The sequence below is a fragment of the Periplaneta americana genome, chromosome 4 (assembly GCF_040183065.1).
Source record: "Periplaneta americana isolate PAMFEO1 chromosome 4, P.americana_PAMFEO1_priV1, whole genome shotgun sequence".
Classification (NCBI taxonomy): Eukaryota; Metazoa; Arthropoda; class Insecta; order Blattodea; family Blattidae; genus Periplaneta; species Periplaneta americana.
The window spans coordinates 55,979,744-56,006,608 of record NC_091120.1 but is presented as its reverse complement, the minus strand read 5'-3'; the positions used below and the strand labels follow the sequence as shown (position 1 = coordinate 56,006,608).

General features: G+C 36.4%; 1 protein-coding gene across 1 annotated transcript in view; it reads left to right on the top strand.

Annotated features, from left to right (window-relative positions):
• The window catches only part of toy (twin of eyeless), a 477,612-nt gene that overhangs the window by 408,004 nt on the left and 42,743 nt on the right, over window positions 1-26,865 (top strand). The window contains exon 8 of the mRNA XM_069823349.1: window positions 21,301-21,485. Within this exon, the coding sequence (XP_069679450.1) occupies window positions 21,301-21,485 (185 nt within the window). The remainder of the gene's footprint in view (window positions 1-21,300; window positions 21,486-26,865) is intronic.

The following is a 26,865-nucleotide window of genomic DNA, read 5'->3' as shown; positions in this document are numbered from 1 at the left end:
AGTAAACACAATAAAAAAACAATAATTAATAATAATAATAATAATAATAATGAGAATCCTAAATTAAATTAAGCATGATCACTTAAAATAACATTTAAAGTAAATCTAATTTGTATCTTAACCCTAAGTTCGAACTAAGACCCACGAGTGTGACAGGTTCATACCTACACAAAAACCTTTCGGCACACAAATACCTTTCGGCCAGGTCTTCTGTTCGAATTGCCGTACTGTATAACTTTTAATTTCATTTAATTGTTTATTTTACGACGTCTTATCAACTTCTAAGGTTATTAGCGTCAGAATGAGATGAAGGTGATATTGCCAGCGAAATGAGTCCAGCGTTACCCAGCATTTGCTCTTAATGGTTTGAGGGAAACCCCCTGAATAAACCTTAACCAAAATTTGAACCCGGACCCGCTCGTTTCACGGTCATGCATACTTACCATTATTCCACAGCGGTGGACCTATTGTATAACTTCTACATAAAATGTCTTTGACTGATGTCAAGAAAAAACGTATCAAAAAAAAAAAAGTCCTAATAATAATGGAATGGCTTGGGAAAGGAAAACTATGGCTCAACTCGCATCGGAATACGAGATTGGAGTTATAACTGCGCTATTTAATAAAAAAAAAACAAGGATAACGTGTATAAAGTATGTAAATCTACAAATGAGACCTCCAATATTGCTATTTTTCCGTAGACAGTCATTACAAGGAGTTTTCTTGCCCCTTAAAAACCCATTGTTCACAACCAGATTAAAATTAGTGACCTGATCCACTACCTAGCCTCTTAAACACAACACCACGGAGAAAAACACGACATATTTTATGGTATGGATTATCCAATTTTTTCGATTAACCGTTCAGTCCACTCTCTTCATTACCACGGATAATAGAGGTTCTACTGTATATTTCCCCTTTAATCATACTAGAGCACGGAAGTTCAGATATTTATTTTGGTTAAAATAAGCAGGCAAATAAACTCTTAAAATTCAGGAAAAAGGCAGTAAAATAATCGAAATAGGCATTTAAAGATTACAAAACTGGACAGTAATTTAACATAGGCTCTTTTAAGACATAGGCTCTTACTTTTTGTTGTTACATGCCACGGCAATATATATTTTCCGAGTTTTTATGGTGGAGTAAGTGGGTTAGTTACCTACATGTGGAAACGTAGCGAGCGAGGGTAGCTTCCCAGTCCACTTTCTTCTTCCCCTCATGCGCACGTAGATAATCACGAGATAATGAATGGCCTGTATATTCATTTTCTTCGTTATTGTGAATTATGCGGTAGCTATTCGGAGGGAATTTCAATGAGAAAGTCCTTTTCAGAAATATTTGTTTATTATTAGTGTAAGACATAGGTAAGGCTATAAAATTAAATATTCTAAGGTTTTAATTTCATAATGAAAATATTAAAAGTTTTATGGGCATTTAATCTAAGTGGTCTTGGGTGGGTAATAGATACTGTTTTGCAGTGGCGTAGCATGAAATTTTGAGCAGGGGAAGCTAACTTAAGTTGTCTTTCATGCAATATGAAAAAACGCATTACAAAAATACAGTCTTAAAATAAATAGTAGTCAATTTCAAGTCAGCAGTCGAAGATTGGTTGGAACCTCGTAAGTAACACCAATAAGGCATGACTTCAAATGGTACGTAGTAAAATATTATTTCACGGTTTACACATATCTCTTAACAAATAGACACGTATACGTATAACATTAGCTCACTCCCTGTCATACTTATAGAAATCACAATATTAACGATCAATAGATACAGTATTACTATCATTACGCAAGTATGCGTCTGTATTTTGAGTATGTCCTTCATTGACAGCAAGGGAGTCGGTCATTTGTTTTTTAAATCACACTTTTGTTCGTAAGTCAGTCTTGATAATACAATTGTCCTAAAAAATTCAAGTAAACTAGTGTCAGGAACTGTTATTTCACTCATTATTTATTATATCAGCCACAATGCACACTAACACTTCAACTGAACACAACTGACGAAAAGGGATAACTCGGAAACTACCTTATTTTAAATGTTAAAGCTAGCTTCTTGCGAGCTTTGCGACTAGGGTAGTTTAGTTAGAAAGGGATGGAAAATCTGCGGGGTGGATTACACAGAAGAAACCAGTCTGCTTGGAAGCTGGTGTGTGCAGGCTTCTTGTTTACTGCTGCATCACAAATCATCCTGAGCTGCCGCATCACAATATTTAACGCGTAATTATAAATTCTATTAAATTTAATAAATGATTTTCTCCATTAACTGCAGGTTTATTATGAAATTATTATTAACTGGGGAAGCTAAGCTTTTTAGCTTACATTGACGCTACGCCACTGCTGTTGTGTTTCCCTGCAGTTTGCAGCACTTACTTACAGAGAGATCAGCTATTAATGTATGTTTTTCAAGGAGCTATTGTTGAAAACATATTTTGAGAGCCTGCACTGCTAATTCCAGGAGCCTGCCATTTATTTTTAGTTGTTCGTGTTAATAACAAACAATCTTACACTTTAAATGAATATTTTAACTTAGAAATGCTACAATTGCTTTGAAACTGGAAAAATGAAAGACATTATCACATATATAACATTTGTGACAAAATATGTGTAACATTTGTGACATGGAAGAAATAGCTATTTACCCATTATGTTTTTGTGTACTAATTGGATGCCATGAGATTTGTATAGTTTTGACATGGACACTATAAGAATGAATCTATTTTTGTTTGAGGCAGATACTTGAGTTTTACACTTTTTGTTAATAAAGTGTGAATATGTTAGGAGGAAATACACAAACGATTAGGGAACACGCGAAAATTTTACTTGAAGCAAGTAAAGCGATAGGTTGGAAGTAAATTCCGAAAAGACAAATATGTTTATGTCTCGTGACCAGAATATTGTAAGAAATGAAAATATAAAAATTGGAGATTTATCCTTCGAAGAGGTAGAAAAATTCAAATATCTTGGAGCAACAGTAACAAATTTAATGTAAATGACACTCGTTGAGGAAATTATACGCAGAATAAATATGGGAAATGCCTGTTATTATTCGGTTGAGAAGCTTTTGTCATCTAATCTGCTGTCAAAATGTCTGAAAGTTAGAATTTATTAAACAGTTATATTACCTGTTGTTCTGTAGGTATGGTTGTGAAACTTGGATTCTCACTTTGAGAGAGGAACAGAGATTAAGGTGTTTGAGAATAAGGTCCTTAGGAAAATATTTGGGGCTAAGAGGGATGAAGTTACAGGATAATGAAGAAAGTTACACAACGAAGAACTGCACGCATTGTTTTCTTCACCTGACATAATTAAGAACATTAAATCCAGACGTTTGAGATGGGCAGGGCATGTAGCACGTATGGGCGAATCTAGAAATGCATATAGAGTGTTAGTTGGGAGATCGGAAGGAAAAGACCTTTGGGGAGGCCGAGACGTAGATGGGAAGATAATATTAAAATGGATTGGAGGGAAGTGGGATATGATGATAGAGACTGGATTAATCTTGCACACGATAAGGACAGATGGCGGGGTTATGTGAGGGCGGCAATGAACTTGCGGATTTCTTGAAAGCCATTTGTAATTAAGTAATAATAAATTTTATTCAACGACTTTTTTTCTGCAAAACGATACTTATCTTCTAAATTGGTTCTAATAATATAAGTTGAGAAAAGTCATTTCATTTTCAATATATAGAGTTTGAAAATAGTAAAAATGTATCATCCGTGAAAACTGGAATAGCTGTATAACGAATCTCCACATATGATAAAATTGAACTGATAACGAACAGATTTCTATGTCCAAATTAGACTCGAACCCACGATATTATCTCCAATGAAATGTGAAATAGCGCCTAATCTTTGCACACTTCATGGTCAGTGAAGCTAAAGTTCTACTCAGTGAAATGTTATTTCGTCAAATCTGGCAATAGCTCTCGTCCGACACTGAACATAATAAAAGTACGACCGTGTCCCGAGCACTGCGAGCTACGTGCAGGGGTTGCGTCGTCCGAACTGAACACTCGGAGTTAATGCTTCTCCTGAACGTAAAATCCCCGTTTTAAGTTCGGTTGTGCATTTGTCAGCAATCCCAATACCATTATTAGAACTGCGCGACTGTTCGACGATTACAGCACAGGTCTCCGACCCGATGGGATTATTTTCTTTTTTGTGTCTTTCGGCTTATGCGGGATTTCTGTTGGTGTAGCTATTTACCCTCGCGTTACCACTCCTCCAAGTCTGCCTATCTTCTATCACTGGTCTTAATAATCAGCTGAATTTGTCATAGCGTCATTAAATAACTAACCTGTGTATCATTCAATCGTTAAAGTAAACAACAGTTATTTTTAGCTTTCGATAGGAAATCAATACCTGTGTTACTGTTTTCCGTGAATTCTTCAATTAGCAGTGTATTGTAATGCTATTTAAGCCTACGCATATGGTTTGGCGGGCGGGGGGGGACGTTTTAACTTCTGTAAAATAAGAGAGATTTATTTTTCATTTTAATACTACATCCTAAGGGCCGTATTCATAGACATTCTTAGCGCGGGCTTCCGGTGGATGATCAGCGAACTTCGTATTCATAAACCAGTGTTAGCGATATGATAATATGATATGAATCCTGTACAAGTAACCAGTCGATAGCCGGGGCTAGTTTAGCACGCTCGTAGCGCGGGCTAGCGAAATGTCTATGAACAGCACCCTTAATGTACAAAAGAAAACAATGGTTATAATTGGTCATCATCACCATCATCATCATCATCATCATCATCCAATTCAAGCACTAGACCTAGTGATCTGTTGCGGTCTCAATTTTTTTGGGGGGTTATTTTACGACGCTGTATCAACATCTAGGTTATTTAGCGTCTGCATGAAATGAAGGTGATAATGCCGGTGAAATGAGTCCGGGGTCCAACACCGCATTTGCTTATATTGGGTTGAGGGAAAACCCAGGAAAAAACCTCAACCAGGTAACTTGCCCCGACCGGGATTCGAACCCGGGCCACCTGGTTTCGCGGCCAGACGCGCTGACCGTTACTCCACAGGTGTGGACTTGCGGTCTCAATGGTCTCATGCCATCTTTTAATGGTCTTCTCACAGATCGTTGTCCAGAAGGGCGGTAATGTAGCACTGCCTTTGACCATCTTTCTGTTCGCATTCTCTCGACATACTGTTTCCAATTAACTCTATACATTTGAAGAAAATTTAATATATGTTGGACGTTCATTTCTTCCAAAATTTCTTTATTTCGTTTTCTATCCCAAAATGTGTATCGCGCCGTTTTTCTCATGAATTTCATTTCGTTGGTAGTTATACGTAGAACATTTTTTTTTTTTTTTTTTTTTTTTTTTTTTTTTGTCAAAGTCCGGGCTTCTGGTCCATAGACTAAAGTAGGTGTCGTGCTAAAAGTTGTACAGTAGTGGCAAAAAAAAATAACCCGCACCGACCCTAAGACTTTCTTGTTCGAATCCTGTCTAAGAAGGAAATTTTTTTTTGTTCCTTATTCAAATTTATTCCCAATACTTTTCGATTGCAGCGATATTTTACTACTAAATTAACTTATTATTCCCAGAACATGAATTTGACCAGCTTATTTTCTAATGGCTTTCGAAATGGGCTACGTCAGCAGTCGAAACTAACAACAATTTCAATAGATTACTCGCTATCTTGTGAATGCGTGCGTGGCATGCGCAGTGGCTCATTTCGGGGACTTTGATTATTCCGTCGGTCCTGTTTTTTTGCCACTACTGTACATCTATGTTTCTGTACTAAATTGGGTTTGAAAACGGAATTGATAATGCCGATAACTTTTACAAAATTAGTTATTTTAGAATCGATATCCCTAAATAGTTAAATGTGTTCACTTGTTCTAGAATTCTGTTTTCAATACAGATTTTACTTCTTATTTGGATATTTACCTATAAATGCCATAACTTTTGACTTTTATATAGAAATGGTCATATTATAGTCTTTTACAACTGTGTTTAATGAATATATTGGCTTTTGGGGATCATTTTCTGAAGTGGCCAATTGATTGTTATGTTATTGATGGTTAATATCAAAAGTGTAATGATCAATAGATCTTGTTGTAGTTCTGTTGAAGTTGTTATGCAACAATAGCGTAATTGAGAAGTTAACCACAATTCAAGTCACACACAGTATGTGTGCACTCAATGTTGGTTGACGGTTGTCAGCCCACTTTGGGATCTATGGATATTGAGAGAAAAATTGGATCGGTGTCTGGTAGAGTTCCTGGGTAGCTCAGTTGGTAGAACGTTGGTACGTTTAGCCAAAGGTCCTGGGTTCGATACCCGGCCCCGGAACAATTTTTCCCTCAAAATTATTCAAATCAACTTTACATACAGGGAGTTATACCTGAAACCTCAATTTGCAAGATTACTTTCCTAATTCTCATATTTTTAAATCTCACTACTATTGGTCTACTAATGTACTAAGCTCATTTCTACATAGAGGTACATGGAGTATAAAATAAAACAGATAAAATGAAATAAGATTTTATTGGATCAGTTGAATCTGGTACAAAATGTTTAACTTTTTTCAAAACCAACAGAGGAGGAAGGTGCTAGTTGAACACCCAAGCACAACTTGTTCTTTGGCCGACTCAGTTCCGCTGCTGACACCAACTTCTATTTGGAGTCGTTCTTTACTTTCTTGACCGGCGAGAGCGTCTTCGCCGACGGATGGGAGAGCTGCGTCGTCGACGGCGCCCTCTGCTCCTGCGTCTGCGTCCGGAACTAGAGCGGCGACGTCTCCTGCGTCTAGAACTTCCACGGCGACCTCCCCTCCTGTGCCTGCGTCCAGAAGAAGAGCGGCGGCGTCGTCTGTGTGACCTCATGTGCTGTGATCCGTTGTCCAGGTCCTCGAGCTGGTAGCGGCCCCTGTCGGTCCTCAGAATTCCCCAGGTCACTCCTCGTTTCAAGGCGGTGTTTACCTGACGCTGCAGCTTGCTGGCATCAGTGGGATAGCGCGACTTGATATACTTTGCTATCTTCTTCGGAGTAGGACCTTCGGGCTCTCGTAGATTCTTGATGGCCGATATCACCAGCTGCATTGGCTTTGGAGCTTTCATCTCCATTGACTGTTGAGTCTTCATTTTTAGCACAAGATTCTTGACGGAAGCTAGACAGGATCCTAAATATGCACAGTTGACTGACAAACAGATAATTTATCTCGCAATAGAAATCATTTTGCTTATAAGGTTCAAAAATGTAAAGAAAATTTATCGGGTATTTAAGTATTTGTCCCGGACTGTCAAGAAAACACTACATACAATGATTTTAAAAATTCTTGAACAATGTGCATTCCTCAAAATCAACGGATGTATAACGAATTATTTTATGACTGTGCCATAATAGGCCTATATAGAAAATATGAGAATATGACAAAAGTATTGGTGATGTAATGACCCTTGTGCAGGTGACAAGAATCTTATAAAAGACCAAAATATATTAATTTATTCCAGACAATGAGAAAGGAGAATGAAATTCAACACACGATTCTGACGTCATACTAACGCTACTTAGCAACGCTCAATTTTAAGATGTATTTAAAAAAATAATTAGGAAAATACATTAAAATGCTATAACATGGAGCTGGTTTGAATGGACGTATAAGCCAGAAAAAGCCATCGGTAAGTAAAGTCAACAGTAAGAAGAGGTTAGAGTTTGCAAGACAGTATATTAGCAAGCCACGTGAGTTTTGGAAATAAGTATTATTTACTGATGAGTGTAATTTTCCCCTTATTTGATTCCTCCGACAAGCGACATGTATGGAGAAAGAAGAACGAGGAGCTAAGAATCTACAGCCCACAATAAAATATGGACGAGGATCCATAATGATATGGGAATGTATGTCGGAGACTGGGGTAGGTGACTACCGTGAAATGGCTACAACTATGGACAGCATCGACTCCAAGTGTGCAAAAATTAGGCATCGATGGCGACTTCTTTTCTTCAGCACACTGCTTGGGTTGTTAAGGAATGGCTGCTACAGAGTACACAGTACACCTCATGTGCTAAATACATCTCCCCAGGTTTTGGATTTAAATGCGATGAGACCAACTGTATGTGCGTGCAAATGAAAGGGATCATTTGGAGGATTCTAGTTTCATATATAGGCAGTGATTTCAGCGTGATCCAGTTGACGCAGAACTATAAAGTCTATACAGTTTATTTCTTAGGATGTGATGATACGAAATACGTGAAAAAAATCACCAGTTTGAATCATTCCTTTGTTTTTTTTTTTTTTTTGTTTTTTGTTTTTTTTTTTTTAAGAGTACAGCATGGAAATTTCCCAATAAAATTCTGGATAACTGATCAAAAATATATTCCAATTCCTAACAGAAGCTATCCTTTATATGGTCGTCTTTCTCTTCTGTAGGGGCGTGAGCATTTATAAATACGGTATCGTACCATCTACCCTTAAATACTAAATACGATAGATAGCCTGTCATCGACAAATTCTATCTTTTTTACTGCCGATTTTATTATTTTATGAATTGTTGTGCTTCTGACAGATTTCAATATTACTATAAAAGAAACGACTGCACTCTTCGTAGCCTACTACGACAGCATAAACTGTTCTACATACATACATACATACATACATACATACACACATACACACATACATACACACATACATACACACATACATACACACATACATACACACATACATACATACATACATACATACATACATACATACATACATACATACATACATACATACATACATACATACATACATACATACATACATACATACATACATACGTACAAAAATTTCAAAAATACGATTTTCGGTCTCAGGATGGTTGATTGCAAGTTGATTGTACGTGTTTAGACCATTTATTTGTGCAAAAGCGAAAATTACCAGAAAAATGTTGGTTACAGTTTATTATTAGCATATATTGTATAATTTTACTAACTCCTTTCATGATCCCCAATTGCAGCCAGAAAGGCATTAAACTCTTTGCTGAAAATTATATGAAAATTGAATTCAAGGATAGAACAATTTAGAAAACTTAAAAGTTCCGTGAATTTATTATATTAATTTGTTACTAGGTCTATTATTATTATTACTTACTTACTGGCTTTTAAGGAACCCGGAGGTTCATTGCTGCCCTCACAAAAGCCCGCCATTGGTCCCTATCCTGAGCAAAATTAATCCATTCTCTATCACCATATCCCACCTCCCTCAAATCCATTTTAATATTATCTTCCCATCTGCGTCTCGGCCTCCCTAAAGGTCTTTTTCCCTCCGGCCTCCCATCTAACACACTATATGCATTTCTGGATTCGCCCATACGCGCTACATACCCTGCCCACCTCAAACGTCTGGATTTAATGTTCCTAATTATGTCAGGTGAAGAATACAATGCGTGCAGCTCTGTGTTGTGTAACTTTCTCCATTCTCCTGTAACTTCATCCCTTTTAGCCCCAAATATTTTCCTAAGCACTTTATTCTCAAACACTCTTAATCTCTGTTTCTCTCAAAGTGAGAGTCCAAGTTTCACAACCATACAGAACAATCGGTAATATAACTGTTTTATAAATTCTAACTTTCAGATTTTTCGACAGCAGACTGGATGATAAATGTTTCTCAACCGAATAATAAGACATTTCCCATATTTATTCTGTGTTTAATTTCCTCCCGAGTATCATTTATATTTGTTACTGTTGCTCCCAGATATTTGAACTTCTCCACCTCTTCAAAAGATAAATTTCCAATTTTTATCTATTATTATTATTATTATTATTATTATTATTATTATTATTATTATTATTATTATTATTATTGTTATTATTATTATGATTATTATTATTATTATTATTATTATGATTATTTTATTTGTATAAAATATTCACGATATGTAAGATGCATTATCGTTACGGTACTTTTCGTTTCTGACGAATGTTCTGGCACTACTCAAAGTTGCTTGAGCCGCCACTGCAGGAAAGAGCATGATATGTTACATGAATTTTAGAGGACTGAGTCCAACAGTACTCCAGTAATTGCAAGAAAACATTTAGAAACGTTCAGCTTTGCTATAAAGATAGGTAGGCCTATATGTTTAGTTTTGCTAAAAATAAAATTTGAACTTAGTAAAATTATTATTAATTAATAATAGTAATTCGTCTTACACACTGAACACTTTATACTGACATTATTTTATAAAATTAAGTAAGAGTTCAGTTACCTGTCTATTCTTTTTAGATACGTAAGCCACAGTCATCCATCAGACACTCACAAATCACATCTTCTTCATCACACTCATTTACATTATTTTCATCATGTCCTTGCTGATACAGCACTCGTACGTGAAATTTAAACAACTGTTGGAACTAAGTTGGACATGTGCTATTTTGCTTTCAGAAAGTGTATTAACCAATATAATAATTACTGGAGATGTTCAGTTTTGAGAAAAAATGTTCATTTAACTGGATGGACATGTTCAGCTTTGATGCAAAAATCAATATTGACTACGATGTTTCAATGGGATATATTCATTTTCTTTGAGAAATAAATTTACATCTAGTTAAATGTCAAATAGATCTACCATGATCAGTTTATAACACAATTGTGTAATTTTTGGACATGTTCAGTTTTGAATAGAAGCTCTTCAATTTTACTATAATCAGATATGATAACTTATACCATTTTAAATAGAGGAAACCAAATAATGTATTGAAAAAATAAAAAATAAATCGAAATTTTCAATCAAAATCAAACTCCGTTCCTACTTAAGAACACCTCCTTCTATGTTGATTTTATCAATAAACTGCTTTCACCGAGCGAGTTGGCCCAGACGGTAGCGTTTGAAACTCGCATTCCAGAGGTCCCGCGTTCAAACCCCGTGGCCGACCAATCTGCCTGGGGTTTTTCGTGGTTTCCTCAATCACAAAAGCAAATGCGTGATTGGAAATTTACATGCCATGATTCAACACCGCCTCAATCAAACACTTTTTAAGATATTTTAACCTTGATTTTTAACTGGTAAGTTATATCCTTAGATTAGCACTGTGTGACATAATTAATTGCATAGGCCTATTATATTCTTAACTTTCTTTTCCAATACGGACAATATGTCTTGTAAATTATACCTAATGCAATTCAATTCGTGTTATTAGTGCATTTAAATTAATAATCGGTATCACATTCAAACTGTCTGAAAATCATCGTTATTTCTGCAATAACTCCTATGTGCAAAATATAAAATTTTTCAGTAGGAAGAGAAAACACATTTATTTATCCTATGGCAGCCGTACATAGGAGACTGTGAATTCTTACATTTTCGAAACAAAGAAATATAATTACATACGGAAGATTTTATTATTTGCTGTATCACTATTTAAGCTATTTAATAGAGCAAAAATCTTAAAATCGATAAATAGGTCTATGTCATATAGGAGTTATTGCAGGAACAACGACGAAATCCTCGATTAAGATCGAAAACGTTTGTCTATATAAACAGTTAAAATAAAATACTTTTGAAATAGATAAGTCACAGACGGAATTATCATTCATTTTTATACATTATCTGGATTATCGGAATACTAATGTCTTTAAAATTCAGGAATTAAATCTGAATTTTGTGTGTAGATAGCCGACGAACTAACTATCCGAACCTGATTTTAGTATGACAACGTTTTTTAGTTCGTGTTGGGATTTAGCGTACGTATTGTTTGAGTTTTTGTTTTATAAATAATTATTGATAAGGGCGCAAATAGCCATAGTAGCTGACGCGCCCTTTTAAATCCCATTAACTGACTACCCGACGAACGGACCGTAGCATTTTCCCCGAGGTATTGAAATTAATAATAGTAAAATCATATATATAATTCGAACTGGTAATAGAAATTACGGGAAAACGGCTGAATTGATTTTAATAAAGGGCCCCTCATTTTGAAGCTTGGAACCCAAAGTTTTTTCAGAAAAATAATAATGTTCAGTGAAATGTTAATTTTCCTACACCTTTTCCTATTTTCCAAAATCCATCTGTGACTTCTCAGAATAAAACAAAACACACACTACAGTAAACAATATTACGCGAAGGACATGATCTGCAAGATTGCTGACATATTTAGAGCTCAAATTTAATTGGCTATTAGAAACTTCAAGAGTTATTAAAATTATTTACAGGTCTGATTCTGTGATGTGTAATTTTCTGAGTACAGCTGTGTATTGGATATTAAAAGCTATAAAACTTGAGGTGGTTTGATGACATTATTACCATTAGAAATGAAATATTATTATAGTTAATCCCTTGATGTGACTATTTTTCATTAATTATATATATTAATGCTATAGTCCTATTGATGATATGAAAGTGAAATGTTTGGGGGTATATAAGTAGATGTAGAGAATATCTTAAATTAAATCTTCATTTTTATAATTTACTGAATGGCGGCTATATAGTATAGGGGAGAGTGTTGTACCTTTAAACACTTTTCACATTTTATTTTTATTTAATTTTGGGAAATGAAATTTTTAAATGAAAAAATGCTTGAAATAATTATTGAAGATTCCTTTACAACTTCCTGTATGTATTTTCCTGTTTTACAGATCTATTAAGGATGGAAGAAATAAAATGAAGGGATATGTAATGTGTTCAAAGGTACAACAGGATCATGTACCTTGGAACATACCCTCTTGTAAGTTGAAACACATGGAATATAGGTGGGAATATAGCTGTAAAAACTGACAATCATATTTAAAATGTATTTTCAATCATAAACCAGAACAGCCTTCTCTCATTTAGATTTTATTTCCTGGAGAAGCAATAACTGCTTCAACAGCTTTCTTCAAGACATCCGAATCAATTGGGGACCTCTTAACTCCAGACTTACTTCGTGACATGACCTTAAAATAAAAGAAAAACAAAAACCGATAGTATCGTGTAATTTGGAACATGTTCCATGGTACAAGATGTTTTGTGTTCAAAGGTACAAGAGGGTGCACGTTTAAACAAATATGGCTCCGAAAACTAGAGAGTCAAATAAATCATGGAAATTAAAATATGTTATTACTCACCAGATGATAGGGAACACACCGTACTTGAAAGATATTAACAAATGCAATCTGGTTTTGTGTTAGAAAAGAAACATCAATGAACGAAATGTTTACTTTTGGTACTAAAAAAAATTATTTTGTCCACGGAACTCACACTTTGCAATAAATCAAACTGAAACTTCGACCAGAGCTACTTAGCGGCTTTCTCTACAATCTACTTAATTTTGAGTCCTCTAGGTGGCAGCAAAAGTTAAAAAACAAAAAATGTTCAAAGGTACACTATGCTAAAGGTACAACAGTCTCCCCTACATAGTATATGTCACTGAAAACTATGAAACTTGCCTAAGATAATAATATTGTTATTAAAAATCAAATATTTTTATAGTTATTAATCAAGTGGGATTGGGTCTTTTTTCATATATTTAATGGCGGTGTGGTGGAGATATTCCTGTGCGTGATTCTCTTCAGTATTGGCTCGAGAGAGCGCAAAAATTAGAGTTTCTATGGAAAGAACAAAAGGTATTACTTACTAATAAAATAAGAAGCCTACAAGATTTTGTAGTCTCCCGATCATTTGAGCAAGATCTCTTAGCAGGATAAAATTATTTTACCCTCTACAAATTTCAAGGTAGTTCACGAAACGTGCAGCAGCTATACCAAGATGCTATGTCTATTGTTCGAAAGTATAGCAAACATCACCTTTTTTTAACTTTCACCTACAATCCACAGTGACCTGAAATAGCTATTGCTTTACTCCCACATAAAAAACCCATTGACCTTCCTGACATTGTTACTTGAGTTTTCGCGTTGAAACTCAAAAACTGAAGATGTATATGTTCAAGAAAAAGTATCTGGCATAAAAAAACCACTCGAGGGAGTATGTTTCATTATTATGGAAGCAAATAACTTTCAAAAGTCTGTATATTCTCCATTGAAAATAAATCTGCAAAATGCTTATTTGAACGTCTAATGAACTTAGTTTGCAGCATTTGCTGTACAAGCCACTAGTAGACCTATATTTTCAAAAATATGTTAGCAATTGTCTGAAAATGAAACCTCAAGGATTTTATACGAGAGGATGTATGTACTCGAAATCCAGTGCTATTAGGTACATCAATTAATGTTGTATTTCGGAAAGCACCACAATATCAATGCATTGACACAATATCCACCGCTTTTTTTCAAATTAAGATGAGTCTATTTTCCATTGAATTCTATATTTATACCAATACACGTGTATTATTCGTAAAGCTAGGCTTTATTACATAAAAGGATTAAATAGAGTGATCCTTTAATTTGATTGGCTTTGTGCTGTGTAAAATAAAAACGGTTCTCCTCCCTCGCCCATATAATCATATGAAATACCTTCTCGTTTTTGATAGGGGATGAATGGGAGTGAGTGTAGCGGCAGAGAGTTTGTTCACTCAATGTGGCTAATTACAGGCACTCCAGCCAGTCTATAATCTATGGAACGAGAGATGATGAGTAAGGTAACTCATGTCAGTTTGAAATATTCAACATCTCAATTTGTAGCTTTTCTGACACTAAAAAAAACACTCTTTTCCCCATCTGCAACATTTAAATTAATCATCTTTGTACTAATCATATGAAGTAGCTTAATTAAGTAAAATTGATGGTAACTAACTTCTCAATTTCCCTACCTGGAGTCTCTCTGTTTATATGCTTGTAATTGAAACCGTATTCATGTTATGAAAAGACTCGCTTCGATTTAGTGCTTTCAGTTATTTTCATTATGAAACAAGTCATTAACAGCAGGAATATAACATTCTAGAATGGCCTCCGTCAGATTTATTAATTAACAATGTAAACAGAAATAATAAAACAAAAAATGAAGATCATGATTTTATATTCGAAGTTCATTTAATCTGAAAGTTTTGACAAATTATTTTCTTTTAATTCATAGTTACTTTAGTGCTTTAGTTGAAGAGTAGTTAGGGCACTTACTTACTGGCTTTTAAGGAACCCAGAGGTTCATTGCCATCCTCACATAAGCCCGCCATCGGTCCCTATCCTGAGCAAGATTAATCCAGTCTCCATCATCATATCCCACCTCCCTCAAATCCATTTTAATATTATCCTCCCATCTACGTCTCGGCCTCCCCAATGGTCTTTTTCCCTCCGGCCTTCCAACTAACACTCTATATGCATTTCTAGATTCGCCCATACGTGCTACATGCCCTGCCCATCTCAAACGTCTCGATTTAATATTCCTAATTATGTCAGGTGAAGAATACAATGCGTGCAGTTCTGTGTTGTGTTACTATCTCCATTCTCCTGTAACTTCATCGCTCTTAGCCACAAATATTTTCCTAAGCATCTTATTCTCAAACACCCTTAACCTATGTTCCTGTCTCAAAGTGAGAGTCCAAGTTTCACAACCATAAAGAACAACCGGTAATAGGCCTATAACTGTTTTATAAATTCTGACTTTCAGATTTTTTGACAGCAGACTGGATGATAAAAGCTTCTCAACCGAATAATAACACGCATTTCCCATATTTATTCTGTGTTTAATTTCCTCCCGAATATCGTTTATATTTGTTATTTTTGCTCCCAGATATTTGAATTTTTCCACCTCTTCAAAGGATAAATTTTCGTCACGAGACATAATCATATACTTTGTCTTTTCGGGATTTACTTCCAAACCTATCTCTTAATTTGCTTCAAGAAAAATTCCCGTCTTTCCCTAATCGTTTGTGGATTTTCTCCTAACCTATTCACATCATCCGCATAGACAAGAGTCGCGGACAGCCGTTGAGGGGTGGTCCTCCAGCTTGGGGGTTGGGCATCACCGTAAAAAACAGCTTGTTACGAAACCTTCAAATAAGCCTCTGAATAGTTAGGGTACATGTATGAAATCAATATTCAAAGAATTGTTTAATAAATCTGGACCTTGTTGAATATTTGAATTTGGGATTTTAGTTAGATCCTCAATATATGAAATAGTTCTTCCACTTATAATTTGAGAGCTGGTACAACGCATATCGATGAAAAAATTACGAAATTTATATCACCTCCTCCCACATACACTTAATCACTGCTATGGCAAAGCAGCGCATGACCGCCCTGTAGCGTTTGTAGTCCTAACAAATTTTTTCGGTACAGTATTAGGCAGGGAATTGTTCTAGTGAGAACTTATTTGCAGAATAGAAATTTCGTAAAACGTGTTTTTAAAAGTGCACTCGAAATTCCAGCACAAATACATGAAATCTCCCACTTTCAAATTATAAATGAATCGCTCTGTAGAAGCTTCTACACTTCAGCGATAAAATCGTTTTCATGCATTGGTTTCAAGAAATTGATGGTAGGCTATATTAGAGTAGGTCTATTTTGTTTGTGGAAATAGGCCTAAGTTTCAAGGTGTGGAACGCTATTAGGTAGAATGCAAACTTCAATTATAGGCCTATAACTCTCAATTTGGAAGGTTTGGGCAGTTCTCTTCTTCAAGTTCTTGCATCGTTAAAACCACGTAAAGCTTTGGTTTTTCTGAACCGACGCATGTGACGTGCGAGGTGCGAGGCCCGCCGCGCACAAATCCGGACTACATGAGAGATAGGGAGTGGTTTCTATAACTGCGAGATGCGGGGTCTGCGTACCTTGCAGTTATACAAACCACTCACTATCTTTTGTGTAGTCCGGATTTGTGCTCGACGGGCCTCGCACCTCGCATGCATCGGTTCAGAAAAACCAAGGCTTTACCGTGCCGTGAAGTCCACGTTCTTGTGAGGTATACAGGGTTTATCTAAATTGGTGTCAAATATTTCGGGGACGTGTTTTTAACATCAAAACAATTTAAAAAGTTAATAAGAACATGGGTCTGAAAACCATTCGTTAGGGAGTTATTAAAGGATTTGTCCCTTCATTGACCGCTGATTGTTTGATGGTTTTTTGTTTGTTTGTATTTTGTAGAGCGAAGAAATCAGAAGAAAATGTATTCTGTGAGTGAACAGAACGAAATGATTTGCATCATTTAATTGAAGATGTGCTTCTGGACGTCATTAAACGAATGTGTTTTAACACGATGCTGCTCCAGCTCATTTCAGTCTGATAGTTCGGTAATTTTTTTAATGATCGATTTCCCCAAAGATGTATTGGTCGAAGGGGATTCATTGCATTGCCTGCTCGATCGCCTGATTTGAATCCAATGGATTTCTTCGTCTGGGGACATTAAAGTCCCTGGTTTATGCGACTCCTGTACTTAATGTTGATATTCTGAGAGCGTATCCAAACTGGATTTCACGAAATACGAAACACTCTAGAAATTTTCAACAGAGCACGCCAGAGCATGTAATGCAGGTTTAGGGGACACATCGAAGCAGGAGGAAGCCACTTCGAGCGATTTTTGTAACATTAAATTTTGTCTTGTAACTCTGAAGTAAATTATTTTGAGACCGATGTTTATATGAACTTTTTGTAATGTTTCGGTATTAGGAACATGTCCCCGAAATATTTGACATCAATTTAGATACGCTCTGTATAATATGAGTCACCACAATTATTTAGCTATCTCCTGGTTGTGTGACACAGGATCACCGCTTAAGACACAACGCAGAAAACACATAAGATGAAAGATATCTGCCCAATTCCAGCGGGAGAGAGACAAATTTTCAATTCTCATAGGGAATTGAACGCGAATTCGTCGGATTTTGTGGCTACAAATGTCACTTCCACAGCAGAAGATTGAGTTCACAATTGAGAGCAATAATGAAATCGTGTTTGCAGAACTGTATTTAGGTTATAGGCCTACAGTGAAGTTTATCACGTCACAATTATGAAATCAGTCACGTCAGATGTACACAGTACAGAGAATGCTAATAAGGATACGAAGCCAACCATTAATCTAAGTTGTGGAACATGCACAGTCACGGCGGTTTCAAGCAGTTCCTAGTTCAAGCAACATTCGATTACGAGGAGCAAGTATTGTTTGCACCCCTGCGTTGGGTGAGTGGTCAAACCTCTAGCCTGTCACGCAGGTGACCCGGGTTCGACTCCCGGTCAGGTCTGAGATTTTTCATTGATCACCTGTTTCATTTGTCAGTTAATTAATGTCTACATAAAACAAAACGTTCCGAAGATTCTTGAAATTGAGTGCAATTCTGTTTAAGATAACTGTCCATTTAATTTTTGCTGAAAATTTCGACATTTCATGTGCATCATATACGAATAGGCTAAAGGTTCATTCCAACGTCAACCAGTAACTGTCCGTAACCATTATGAGCATGCGCAGTACAGAAAAGGAGTTTCAACACACTCCGGTCCACACCTGTAGAGTAACGGGTAACGCGTCTGACTTCGAAACCAGGTGGCTCGGGTTCGAATCCCGGTTGGGGCAAGTTACCTGGTTGAGGTTTCTTCTGGGTTTTCCCTCAACCCAATATAAGCAAATGCTGAGTAACTATCGGTGCTGAACCCCGGACTCAATTCGCTGTCTTTATCACCATCTCATTCAGATGCTAAATAACCTGAGATGTTGATACAGCGTCGTAAAATAACCTACTAAAAACAGACCACTTCTGAATCGGAAACATGTAGGCCTACCTATTTCAGTCAAGCGTTCCAACAAACTTTTGACACGGATTCGGAACGGTCAGTAGTGGTCGACTGGTGAGTAGGCCTACATGTCTGTGACATGCGCATACGATCACCAACGTCTCCTTGATATGTAGGCCTATTGAAGAAAGACATAATCGATTGTTGTTTAGGCCTATATCTTTCGCATCACAACTTAAAGGTTAAGATGGAAAGTGACAACGACTTTCTTGAGTCGGAATCCAGTGCAGGCGAATAATAAAATTAAGTATAGATGTAATTTTTCGCTAAAAAGAAAGGAAATAAATATTATTTGGGTTATGAAATAATTATTAGACTAATTACATTTTCAATGTGCAACTTAAAAGTATAATAAAAAGTAAATAAAAATATTTTTAGAAAACTATTTTAAGATGAAATATCCCCAAGTACAACAATATTTAATTCACCTTACACATTATCTAAATAAATTAAATTCTCTACTTTACATATTTTTTTTTATTATCTTCATATAAGTTTAGGTCTATCTATTTTTTATCTTCTTTAAGAAAACTATCTAAATAAGGTATATGTTCTGCAATTTGCATTAGCTGCTAAACGATATTAGGCCTAATTATGGAGCCCATTGTCAAACAGAGATTCTCATAGTTATAGCATTTCTGGATTTAGTACGCGATTATCCGAGAAAGCGTTCCAACACCATCCAGTTCTGTTTCAATCTCGTAGCAGGTACTCAACCAGCGCATGCGCATAAGATAATTAGTACAAAATCCGAACATGAACTGATTCATGAACATCTTGTTGGAACGAACCTTAAATTGACTTGTAGATACTGAATATGAACAAAATCTGACTAATACGAGTAGTTTGGGAAGAATTGCTGTACACTGACGTACTGACAGGAGGAAGACTTGCCAAAAATCACAATTTCTGTGCAAACTTACAGAAATTATGAAATACATATTCCTGCCAAAATCTCGAAAATTATTTTCTGTAGCATCACAACCATTCAAACATAGGCCTGGGATGCAGAACTGGCGAGAGAGGGGTGAAAGCATGAGGAAAGAGTTGATTCCCCGTCCACAGTCCTCCGGCGTTGAATGATGTCTCTGTGACTCGTACACAATACAGACACTGAATACAAATCTCTTCTCCTATCAAGTCAATGACGCAGGGGTGGAAGGAGGAGATGAGTGACGTATTCCGCCATATGACGTACGTCACAATTGGCGCCCACTTCTGCAAGTCTGGCCTAGTAGCTTGATCTGGTATTAATATGTTTGCAATGTAGTAAATAACGATTGTCCACAGCTGTGAAGTAACGGTTGGCGCGTCTGACCGCGAAACCAGGTGGCCCGGGTTCGAATCCTGGTTGAGGAAACTCACCTGGTTGAGGTTTTTTCCTGGGTTTTCCCTCAATCCAATATGAGCAAATGCTGGGTAACTGTCAGTGTTGAATCCCGTACTCATTTCACCGGCATTATCACCTTCATTTTATTCAGACTCTAAATAACCTGAGATGTTGATACAGAGTCGTAAAATAACCCACCAGAAAACACGATTCTAGTCTATTAAATATGTCTTTTACTTACAGTTCCCTTTTTATGAGATAATAATTGCTGTATTACACGTCACTAAGCGTGTCATTAATCGTTCCATGTGACACTCTTGGCACGCGTGCCATAGGTTGCCGACACTTGTACTGATAGCCTGTACGTAGATCTATGATACAATGCATGACAAGTGTGGTATGATGTAGTATAGTTATAGGCCTATAGTAGCTATATTATATGATACGTTATTCACATGACAGTTCATTTCATTTAGTGCCCAAGGGCAGGTCTTTCACTGCAAATTCAACTTTCTCCAGTCTTTCCTCTTTTCTGCCTTCCTCTTTGTTCCCTCATATGATTCATATATCTTAATGTCTTCTATCATCTGAAATCTTCTTCTAGCCCAATCTCTTCTCCCGTTTACCATTCCTTCCAGTACATCTATGTTTGCAGTTTTTCTTGGGAAAGATAAATGCGATAGCTTCCCGTTGCTTTCTGCACACCACTCTCTCTTTCGCATCTTTAAAAGATCCCAGAGGGCCCCAGCATGGAGATGAGGAGAGTGACTTTGACTACTTAGGCCATCCGGACTTCACCGAAATTCACCGCAAGAGTTAAATATCAGTTTCATCAGGGTTTTTCACCCGATCAGAGACCGGGAAATCCCAATTAGCCTTTGCCCCCCCCCACGTGACAATATAGGCTAATATATATGATACTTCGGAATATGTTTTTTGCTTTCGCGTGTTAAATACTAGGTATGGTACCTTGTTGGCTAGTTTCAGTCTTTCGTGGGCTATCTCAGATATATTCTACATATTCCGAAGTGATATAGTGTTAATAGTTGTGTAATCGAGATGTATATAGGCCTATAATACATTGATGACGAAGTTCATGTTATTTCATTGATTTTTACGTTACTCTAGTTCCCGCAGCGATGGGGCAGTTCGGTAGACCCATTACTCAGTTGAAATTTTTATTAGCTGAATTTATCCTTGACAGCTGTCGTGGACCAGTTCCAGCTCGCGGACCACATATCAAGAACACGGACTTCGTAATCTAGCTGCTGTTTTTGACCGACTTCATTATGTGCAGAAGAAAGACGCGGATACTTACGAGGATTAATCTTACATTTTTTTGTTGTTTTGTTTTGTCTGATAGGTTTGGTTCAGCAATCGAAGAGCAAAATGGCGTCGCGAGGAAAAACTGCGCAACCAGCGGCGCGCAGTGGAGCAGGTCGGGGTGAGCCCCCCGGCGCCCACGAGCCGCCTGCCAATCAACTCAGGCTTCAACTCCATGTACTCGTCGATCCCGCAACCTATCGCCACCATGGCTGACACCTACAGGTGAGCATCCTAGTCTGCCGCATTGCAACCAACGACACGCTGACGAAATAATGTTGGAATATATCATGAAAATTATCGCTCTTATTTCTATCCTTAGAGGAGCATCGTTTCAAAACGTATTAAGTCCACCCCTGGACGAAATTGAATGTGTTACTTTTCTTTACTGTATTCTTTAAGCAGTCTGATCGTTTCAAGTTGTCGTATTTTTAAATCTCGAAACAAGTGCTTAAGTCTCTGTGTGTGTAGTGTAATGAAAACTTGTCCGGTTTACGAGTAATTCAGTTTTTCGTCATCCCTACAAAATATTATTTATTGAACATAATACGATTTGAAACTAAGCTCCTCGTTCAATAAACGATTCAGGTCCAATTGCCGGGAGATCATCCAGTGTAAAGGCTGGTTCACAATAAACCGGGAACGGAAACGACAACAAGAACGACAACAGATATATTGCTAAAATAAATGTACTTAAATGTGAGAATTCACAATTAACTATTGTGAATGTTCAGATTTATATACATATATTTTAACATTATTCCAGCTCTCGTTCTCGTTGTCGTTTCCGTTCCCGGTTTATTGTGAATCAGCCTCAATAGACTTTCCGTTATTCCTTTGTTCAGTATCAACAGTCGAACTCTTATGTCATTAGTGACACTAGGTTCAAAGATTTACAAAGCAATTATACAAAAATGAAGTTTTGTTTAACCCATTGACCGCGTACAATGCGATTTTAGTAGTATGAATTTATAAATATTATCTTTAAAACGGGCCAAAGTTTTTGGGTGCGAAAAATCGATTTGGCTACATCTCTAGAGGGATTAAATAACGAGATTGATTTGTACGAGCTAGTAATCTACTGATAATAAAATAAGTCTAAGGTTTAGCCTACATTTAAAACTTGAACAGAAAAACATTTAAAAATAAAATAGCAAAATCAATAGGCTACTGTAACATTTTTTATGCCTCCATTCCCTCTTTAGCCTATCGACTAACAATTGGTCTTCCAGGTACTAATAATAATACAGCATGGTAAAGAGTCCACACCTGTGGAGTAATGGTTAGCGTGTCTACCGCGAAACCAAAAGGTCCGGATTCGAATCCCGGTCGGGGAAAGTTACCCGGTAAAGGTTTTTCCGGGGTTTTCTCTCAACTCAATATGAGTAAATTCTGGGTAATTACCGGTGCTGGACCCCGGACTCATTTTACCGGCATTATCACCTTCATTTCATTCAGACGCTAAATAACCTAAGATATTGATACAGCGTCGTAAAGTAACCCACTCAAAAAAATATGATAAAGAAAATCGGATACAACATATCTATAGGGTCTATTTGTTGTCAAAGCCTAGTGGACGAAAAGTGAAGGATCGCGGAAAATTCTATTAGACATTTGTTCTCCGACATCTTGACAGAAAATCTATTCGAATTGAGAGTTCAGAAATATATTTTTGGAAGTACCTTATGCCTTATGGCAGCTATGGACAGTGCCACTGTCTCTTAAATTGACTGAGCATATTGGGAATTAAATGAATGGTTTTTCCCACAACTCGGTATGAAATGTTTTATATAAAACACTTTATATCTCAAAAAGGAAGCAAAGACGAGAAAATAGTATTGAACTTTTTGATTTGAAACATCTCAAAGAATAATCCCCTGAAATAATGGCATTACTTATAGCTCTCTCTCTCTCTCTCTACGTCAATTATATTTTTTTCTTCATTCGGCCTATTTATGTATTATAATGAAAGGTAGGTTCATTATTTTCTATCAGTGATAACTTACAATTCATTTGTAGCCGGCTTCATCCTGATGTTTCTGGAAAATTCCCTTGTAAACTACATTATGCCAGAGTAATTCTCGAAGGAACGATATAATCTAAAATTCTTTATAACGGATCATAAATTCACATAATTCCTTAGCAGAGCACCGTGGTGCCAGCTCCCACATAAAGGCAAAGGTGTTTCTACATTTGAAGAATGTCCCAAAGCCAACTCCTAGATTTGCTCCAAAAAGTGTCTTTCGTACTCGGAATACATCAATGCCATCAAGATGTATTGTAACGTCACCGCAGTGAGATCTCTTCCTGGTAGAATCTTCAGTACTACCCGTTGTCGCCATCCCGGCTGCAGCGAGACTGAAACACTTGGCCACGTACTGGAGTTCTGTAAGAAGGGAGAGCTATTGCGTAACAACAGACACCATCGTGTCCGTACAGCAATTGCCAACCTGTTAAGAAACAGAGGATGGGAAGTACATGAGGAGATTCATTGTGTGTCTGAAGATGATTCTCATAGAAGAGTCGATATAATTGCCATCAATAAAAGAACCCAGAAAGCGATGGTCTTAGACCTTACGATTTGCTTTGAACGAGACACAAATCCAGCACTGCAGATTAATTATGACAAGCGAGCTAAATATGTACCTTGTCTTCCATATCTCAATGAAAAATATGGCATTTCGCTTTACAACTGGGATGTTGCAGGCTTACTATTTGGAGCGAGGGATTGTTTACCAAAATTTACATGTAATATTCTTAAATCCTTTAAAATTCCCTTTTATGAGGTTCAGAAGATTGTAATGGAAATTCTGAAGGCCTCTCTTCAAATTTTACACTATCATCTATATATTAACATGTAAATGTTTGTTTTAATGTACAAATCTAATCCATATTTTGCCCGTTTCATTTCCCTTTATCTTTTATGTTTGTTAATTCCGGATCCCAGTGGTCAACCTCACTTGAGGACGGATGATTTTAAATCTTAGTAGTAAACACACGCTATAGTGAGAATATGACAAGGGATTAGACAGTTACTTTCAGTTCTTAGTTTATATAACGACGAACCAACAGTAGAAGTTGTAATAGCCCTATACAGAATGGAAGGTAACCATTGTACCAAAATGAAACTGGTAATACAGGTAGATCATGAGGACAGATTTGAAAAATCTATACAAGTTTCCTTTTTTGTACAACATTAACCGTTTTAGAGGAAATTGTTACATTTCTATGAAGCATTTGACAACATCACGGCTACAACAATAACTCTAGCAAGTGCGGCCTGCACTTTGTCAGGGCCGAGTTAGTAATTCAAGAAGATGTAGACCTGTAGCAGACGTAAACAAAAGCAACCCCTAGCATTCGACTCCTTGTCTCTTACGATAGGAAGGGAATGAAGTAATGCGCTCGTGGCTTAGTGATCGCAATTTTAAACGGAAATACGCATCTTGTGATATGAGAAATAAGTTGTAATAATTTTTACTGACATGATTTTCCTTACATTAAATTAACTCCTGAAAATAAATCCTTACAGCACATAGTGTTATTTGCATGTAATTTTAGACTGAAAAAGGTTAAATGAACGTAAATGTCAACACAGCAAGTGAAGGTCAGACTACGTCATTGTCACATCCCTTATCTTCCCTCCCCCTACTCAGTCATAGGCATGCGACACCGCGCTGCGTTGCAAGATTTATTTTAACGATTTTCACAATTATTCAATTTAAATTCATGGCTAGACAGTTTAATTTGCAAAGAAAAAACTCAAGACACTAACTATCCAGATTATTTTTTGGCAATCAGTTATTTCTCTCGGGACGTTACCGCAATAGAGCGCTGCAAACATTGGACAAATACTATTTTTGTCCTGATTAACGGTGCTTCATCGAAGGAAAAGTGTAGTAAAAGTTTTGTTATATGTAACATGTAGAATCACTTCTTAACCCTCCTGCTACCAAGGGGGATAATATAGTTACCCCACTGATTATTTTTGAGTATTGTTTCCATTTTTGTCCATATTTATTTTTTTTAATTCCTTGTATTTGCCTGTTATATGTCTACTAATATTTTGAAATAAGAATAACATAAATATTTCTTCTACTTTAAGAAGTAATTCACTTTATTCATGTGGGGTGATCTTGTTACCCCATTTGGTAGTCTGTGTCACGAAAATTCCAGGATGTAAAATTCAATCTGTAGCTTAATTTTCTTCATTTGTGTTTGCCTGGTTCCAAATTATTTTCTTTTGTGTTATTTATGTCATCACTCATATTTATATTATCATGACTTTTGGTTGTCAAATTATTTTATTCCTGCATGTTACGGTTATTCGGAAAGCATTTTTGTTAGAAATGATTATTAGCAGACTTCCCCCCCCCCCCGAGATGACCATTGTAGTATAGGTAGTGTTCGAATATTTTAATTTCAACGAAGAACTACATTTTGTTTTATTGGATTTATATTTTTATTCATTTATTTTTAGATATTTTTGTAGAATTTTTACAATTTTATTTTATTATAGACAAACCTTTTGGAGGTGTTCATTCTTGTATAGATTGGATTCTAATGTTTATATTTCAATAAATAACTGAAATGATTTGCAATTTGTGTTATACTACATTCATAGCTTATAGCTACCGGTATGTTGTCTACTATATCAAAACTAGATATGAGTAACTTAATATCAAAGGCGGACATCTGACCTCAGATAGAAATTTAGAGAGCTGTGGATTTTTATACAATTTTTCATGCTCTTTCCAGTTATAGTGTAACCATATGGAAACTCTAACACTACATTTATAAAATAAATTGTGTTAAATATTACAAAGAACACTGTGAAACAAAAAATTGCCTCTAGATCAAAACTATGGAGACGACAGATGTCAGTCTTTGATATTAAACTACTCATATATTTGTTTTATTTTTTATTTAACGATGCTCGCAACTGCCGAGATTATATCAGCGTCGCCGGTGTGCCGGAATTTTGTCCCGCAGGAGTTCTTTTACATGCTAGTAAATCTACTGACATGAGCCTGTCGCATTTAAGCACACTTAAACACCATCATCCTGGCCCGGGATCGAACCCGCAACCTCGGGCATAGAAAGCCAGTGCTATACCAACTATGCCAATTCTTACAATTCATTTTTGATTTTTCAGATAAATCAGTTCAAGGTTATAAATTTATTTTTAAGTTTTCAATCGTGTAGACCTACATTCCAGTGACCACAAATCCAAAACGATCACCAAACTTGGTATACCTTAAAATAATATGAACGAATGCCGCACTTATTCCACATGTACACAATACAGATCAAGAACCTGGTGAACAATCAATATAGAAGATTTTCAACCAATGTTTTGCATATAAGACATATACAATTTAATCGTCAACATCAGTAATATCTGTCTCATACAGACATTAAGTACAAATATTTTACATTTTATAAATTTTAACAATTATATATCCACCGGCGTGGCTCAGTCGGTTAAGGCGCTTGCCTGCCGGTCTGAAGTTGCGCTCGATCCCCGCTTGGGCTGATTACCTGGTTGGGTTTTTCCGAGGTTTTCCCAACCGTAAGGTGAATGCCAGGTAATCTATGGCGAATC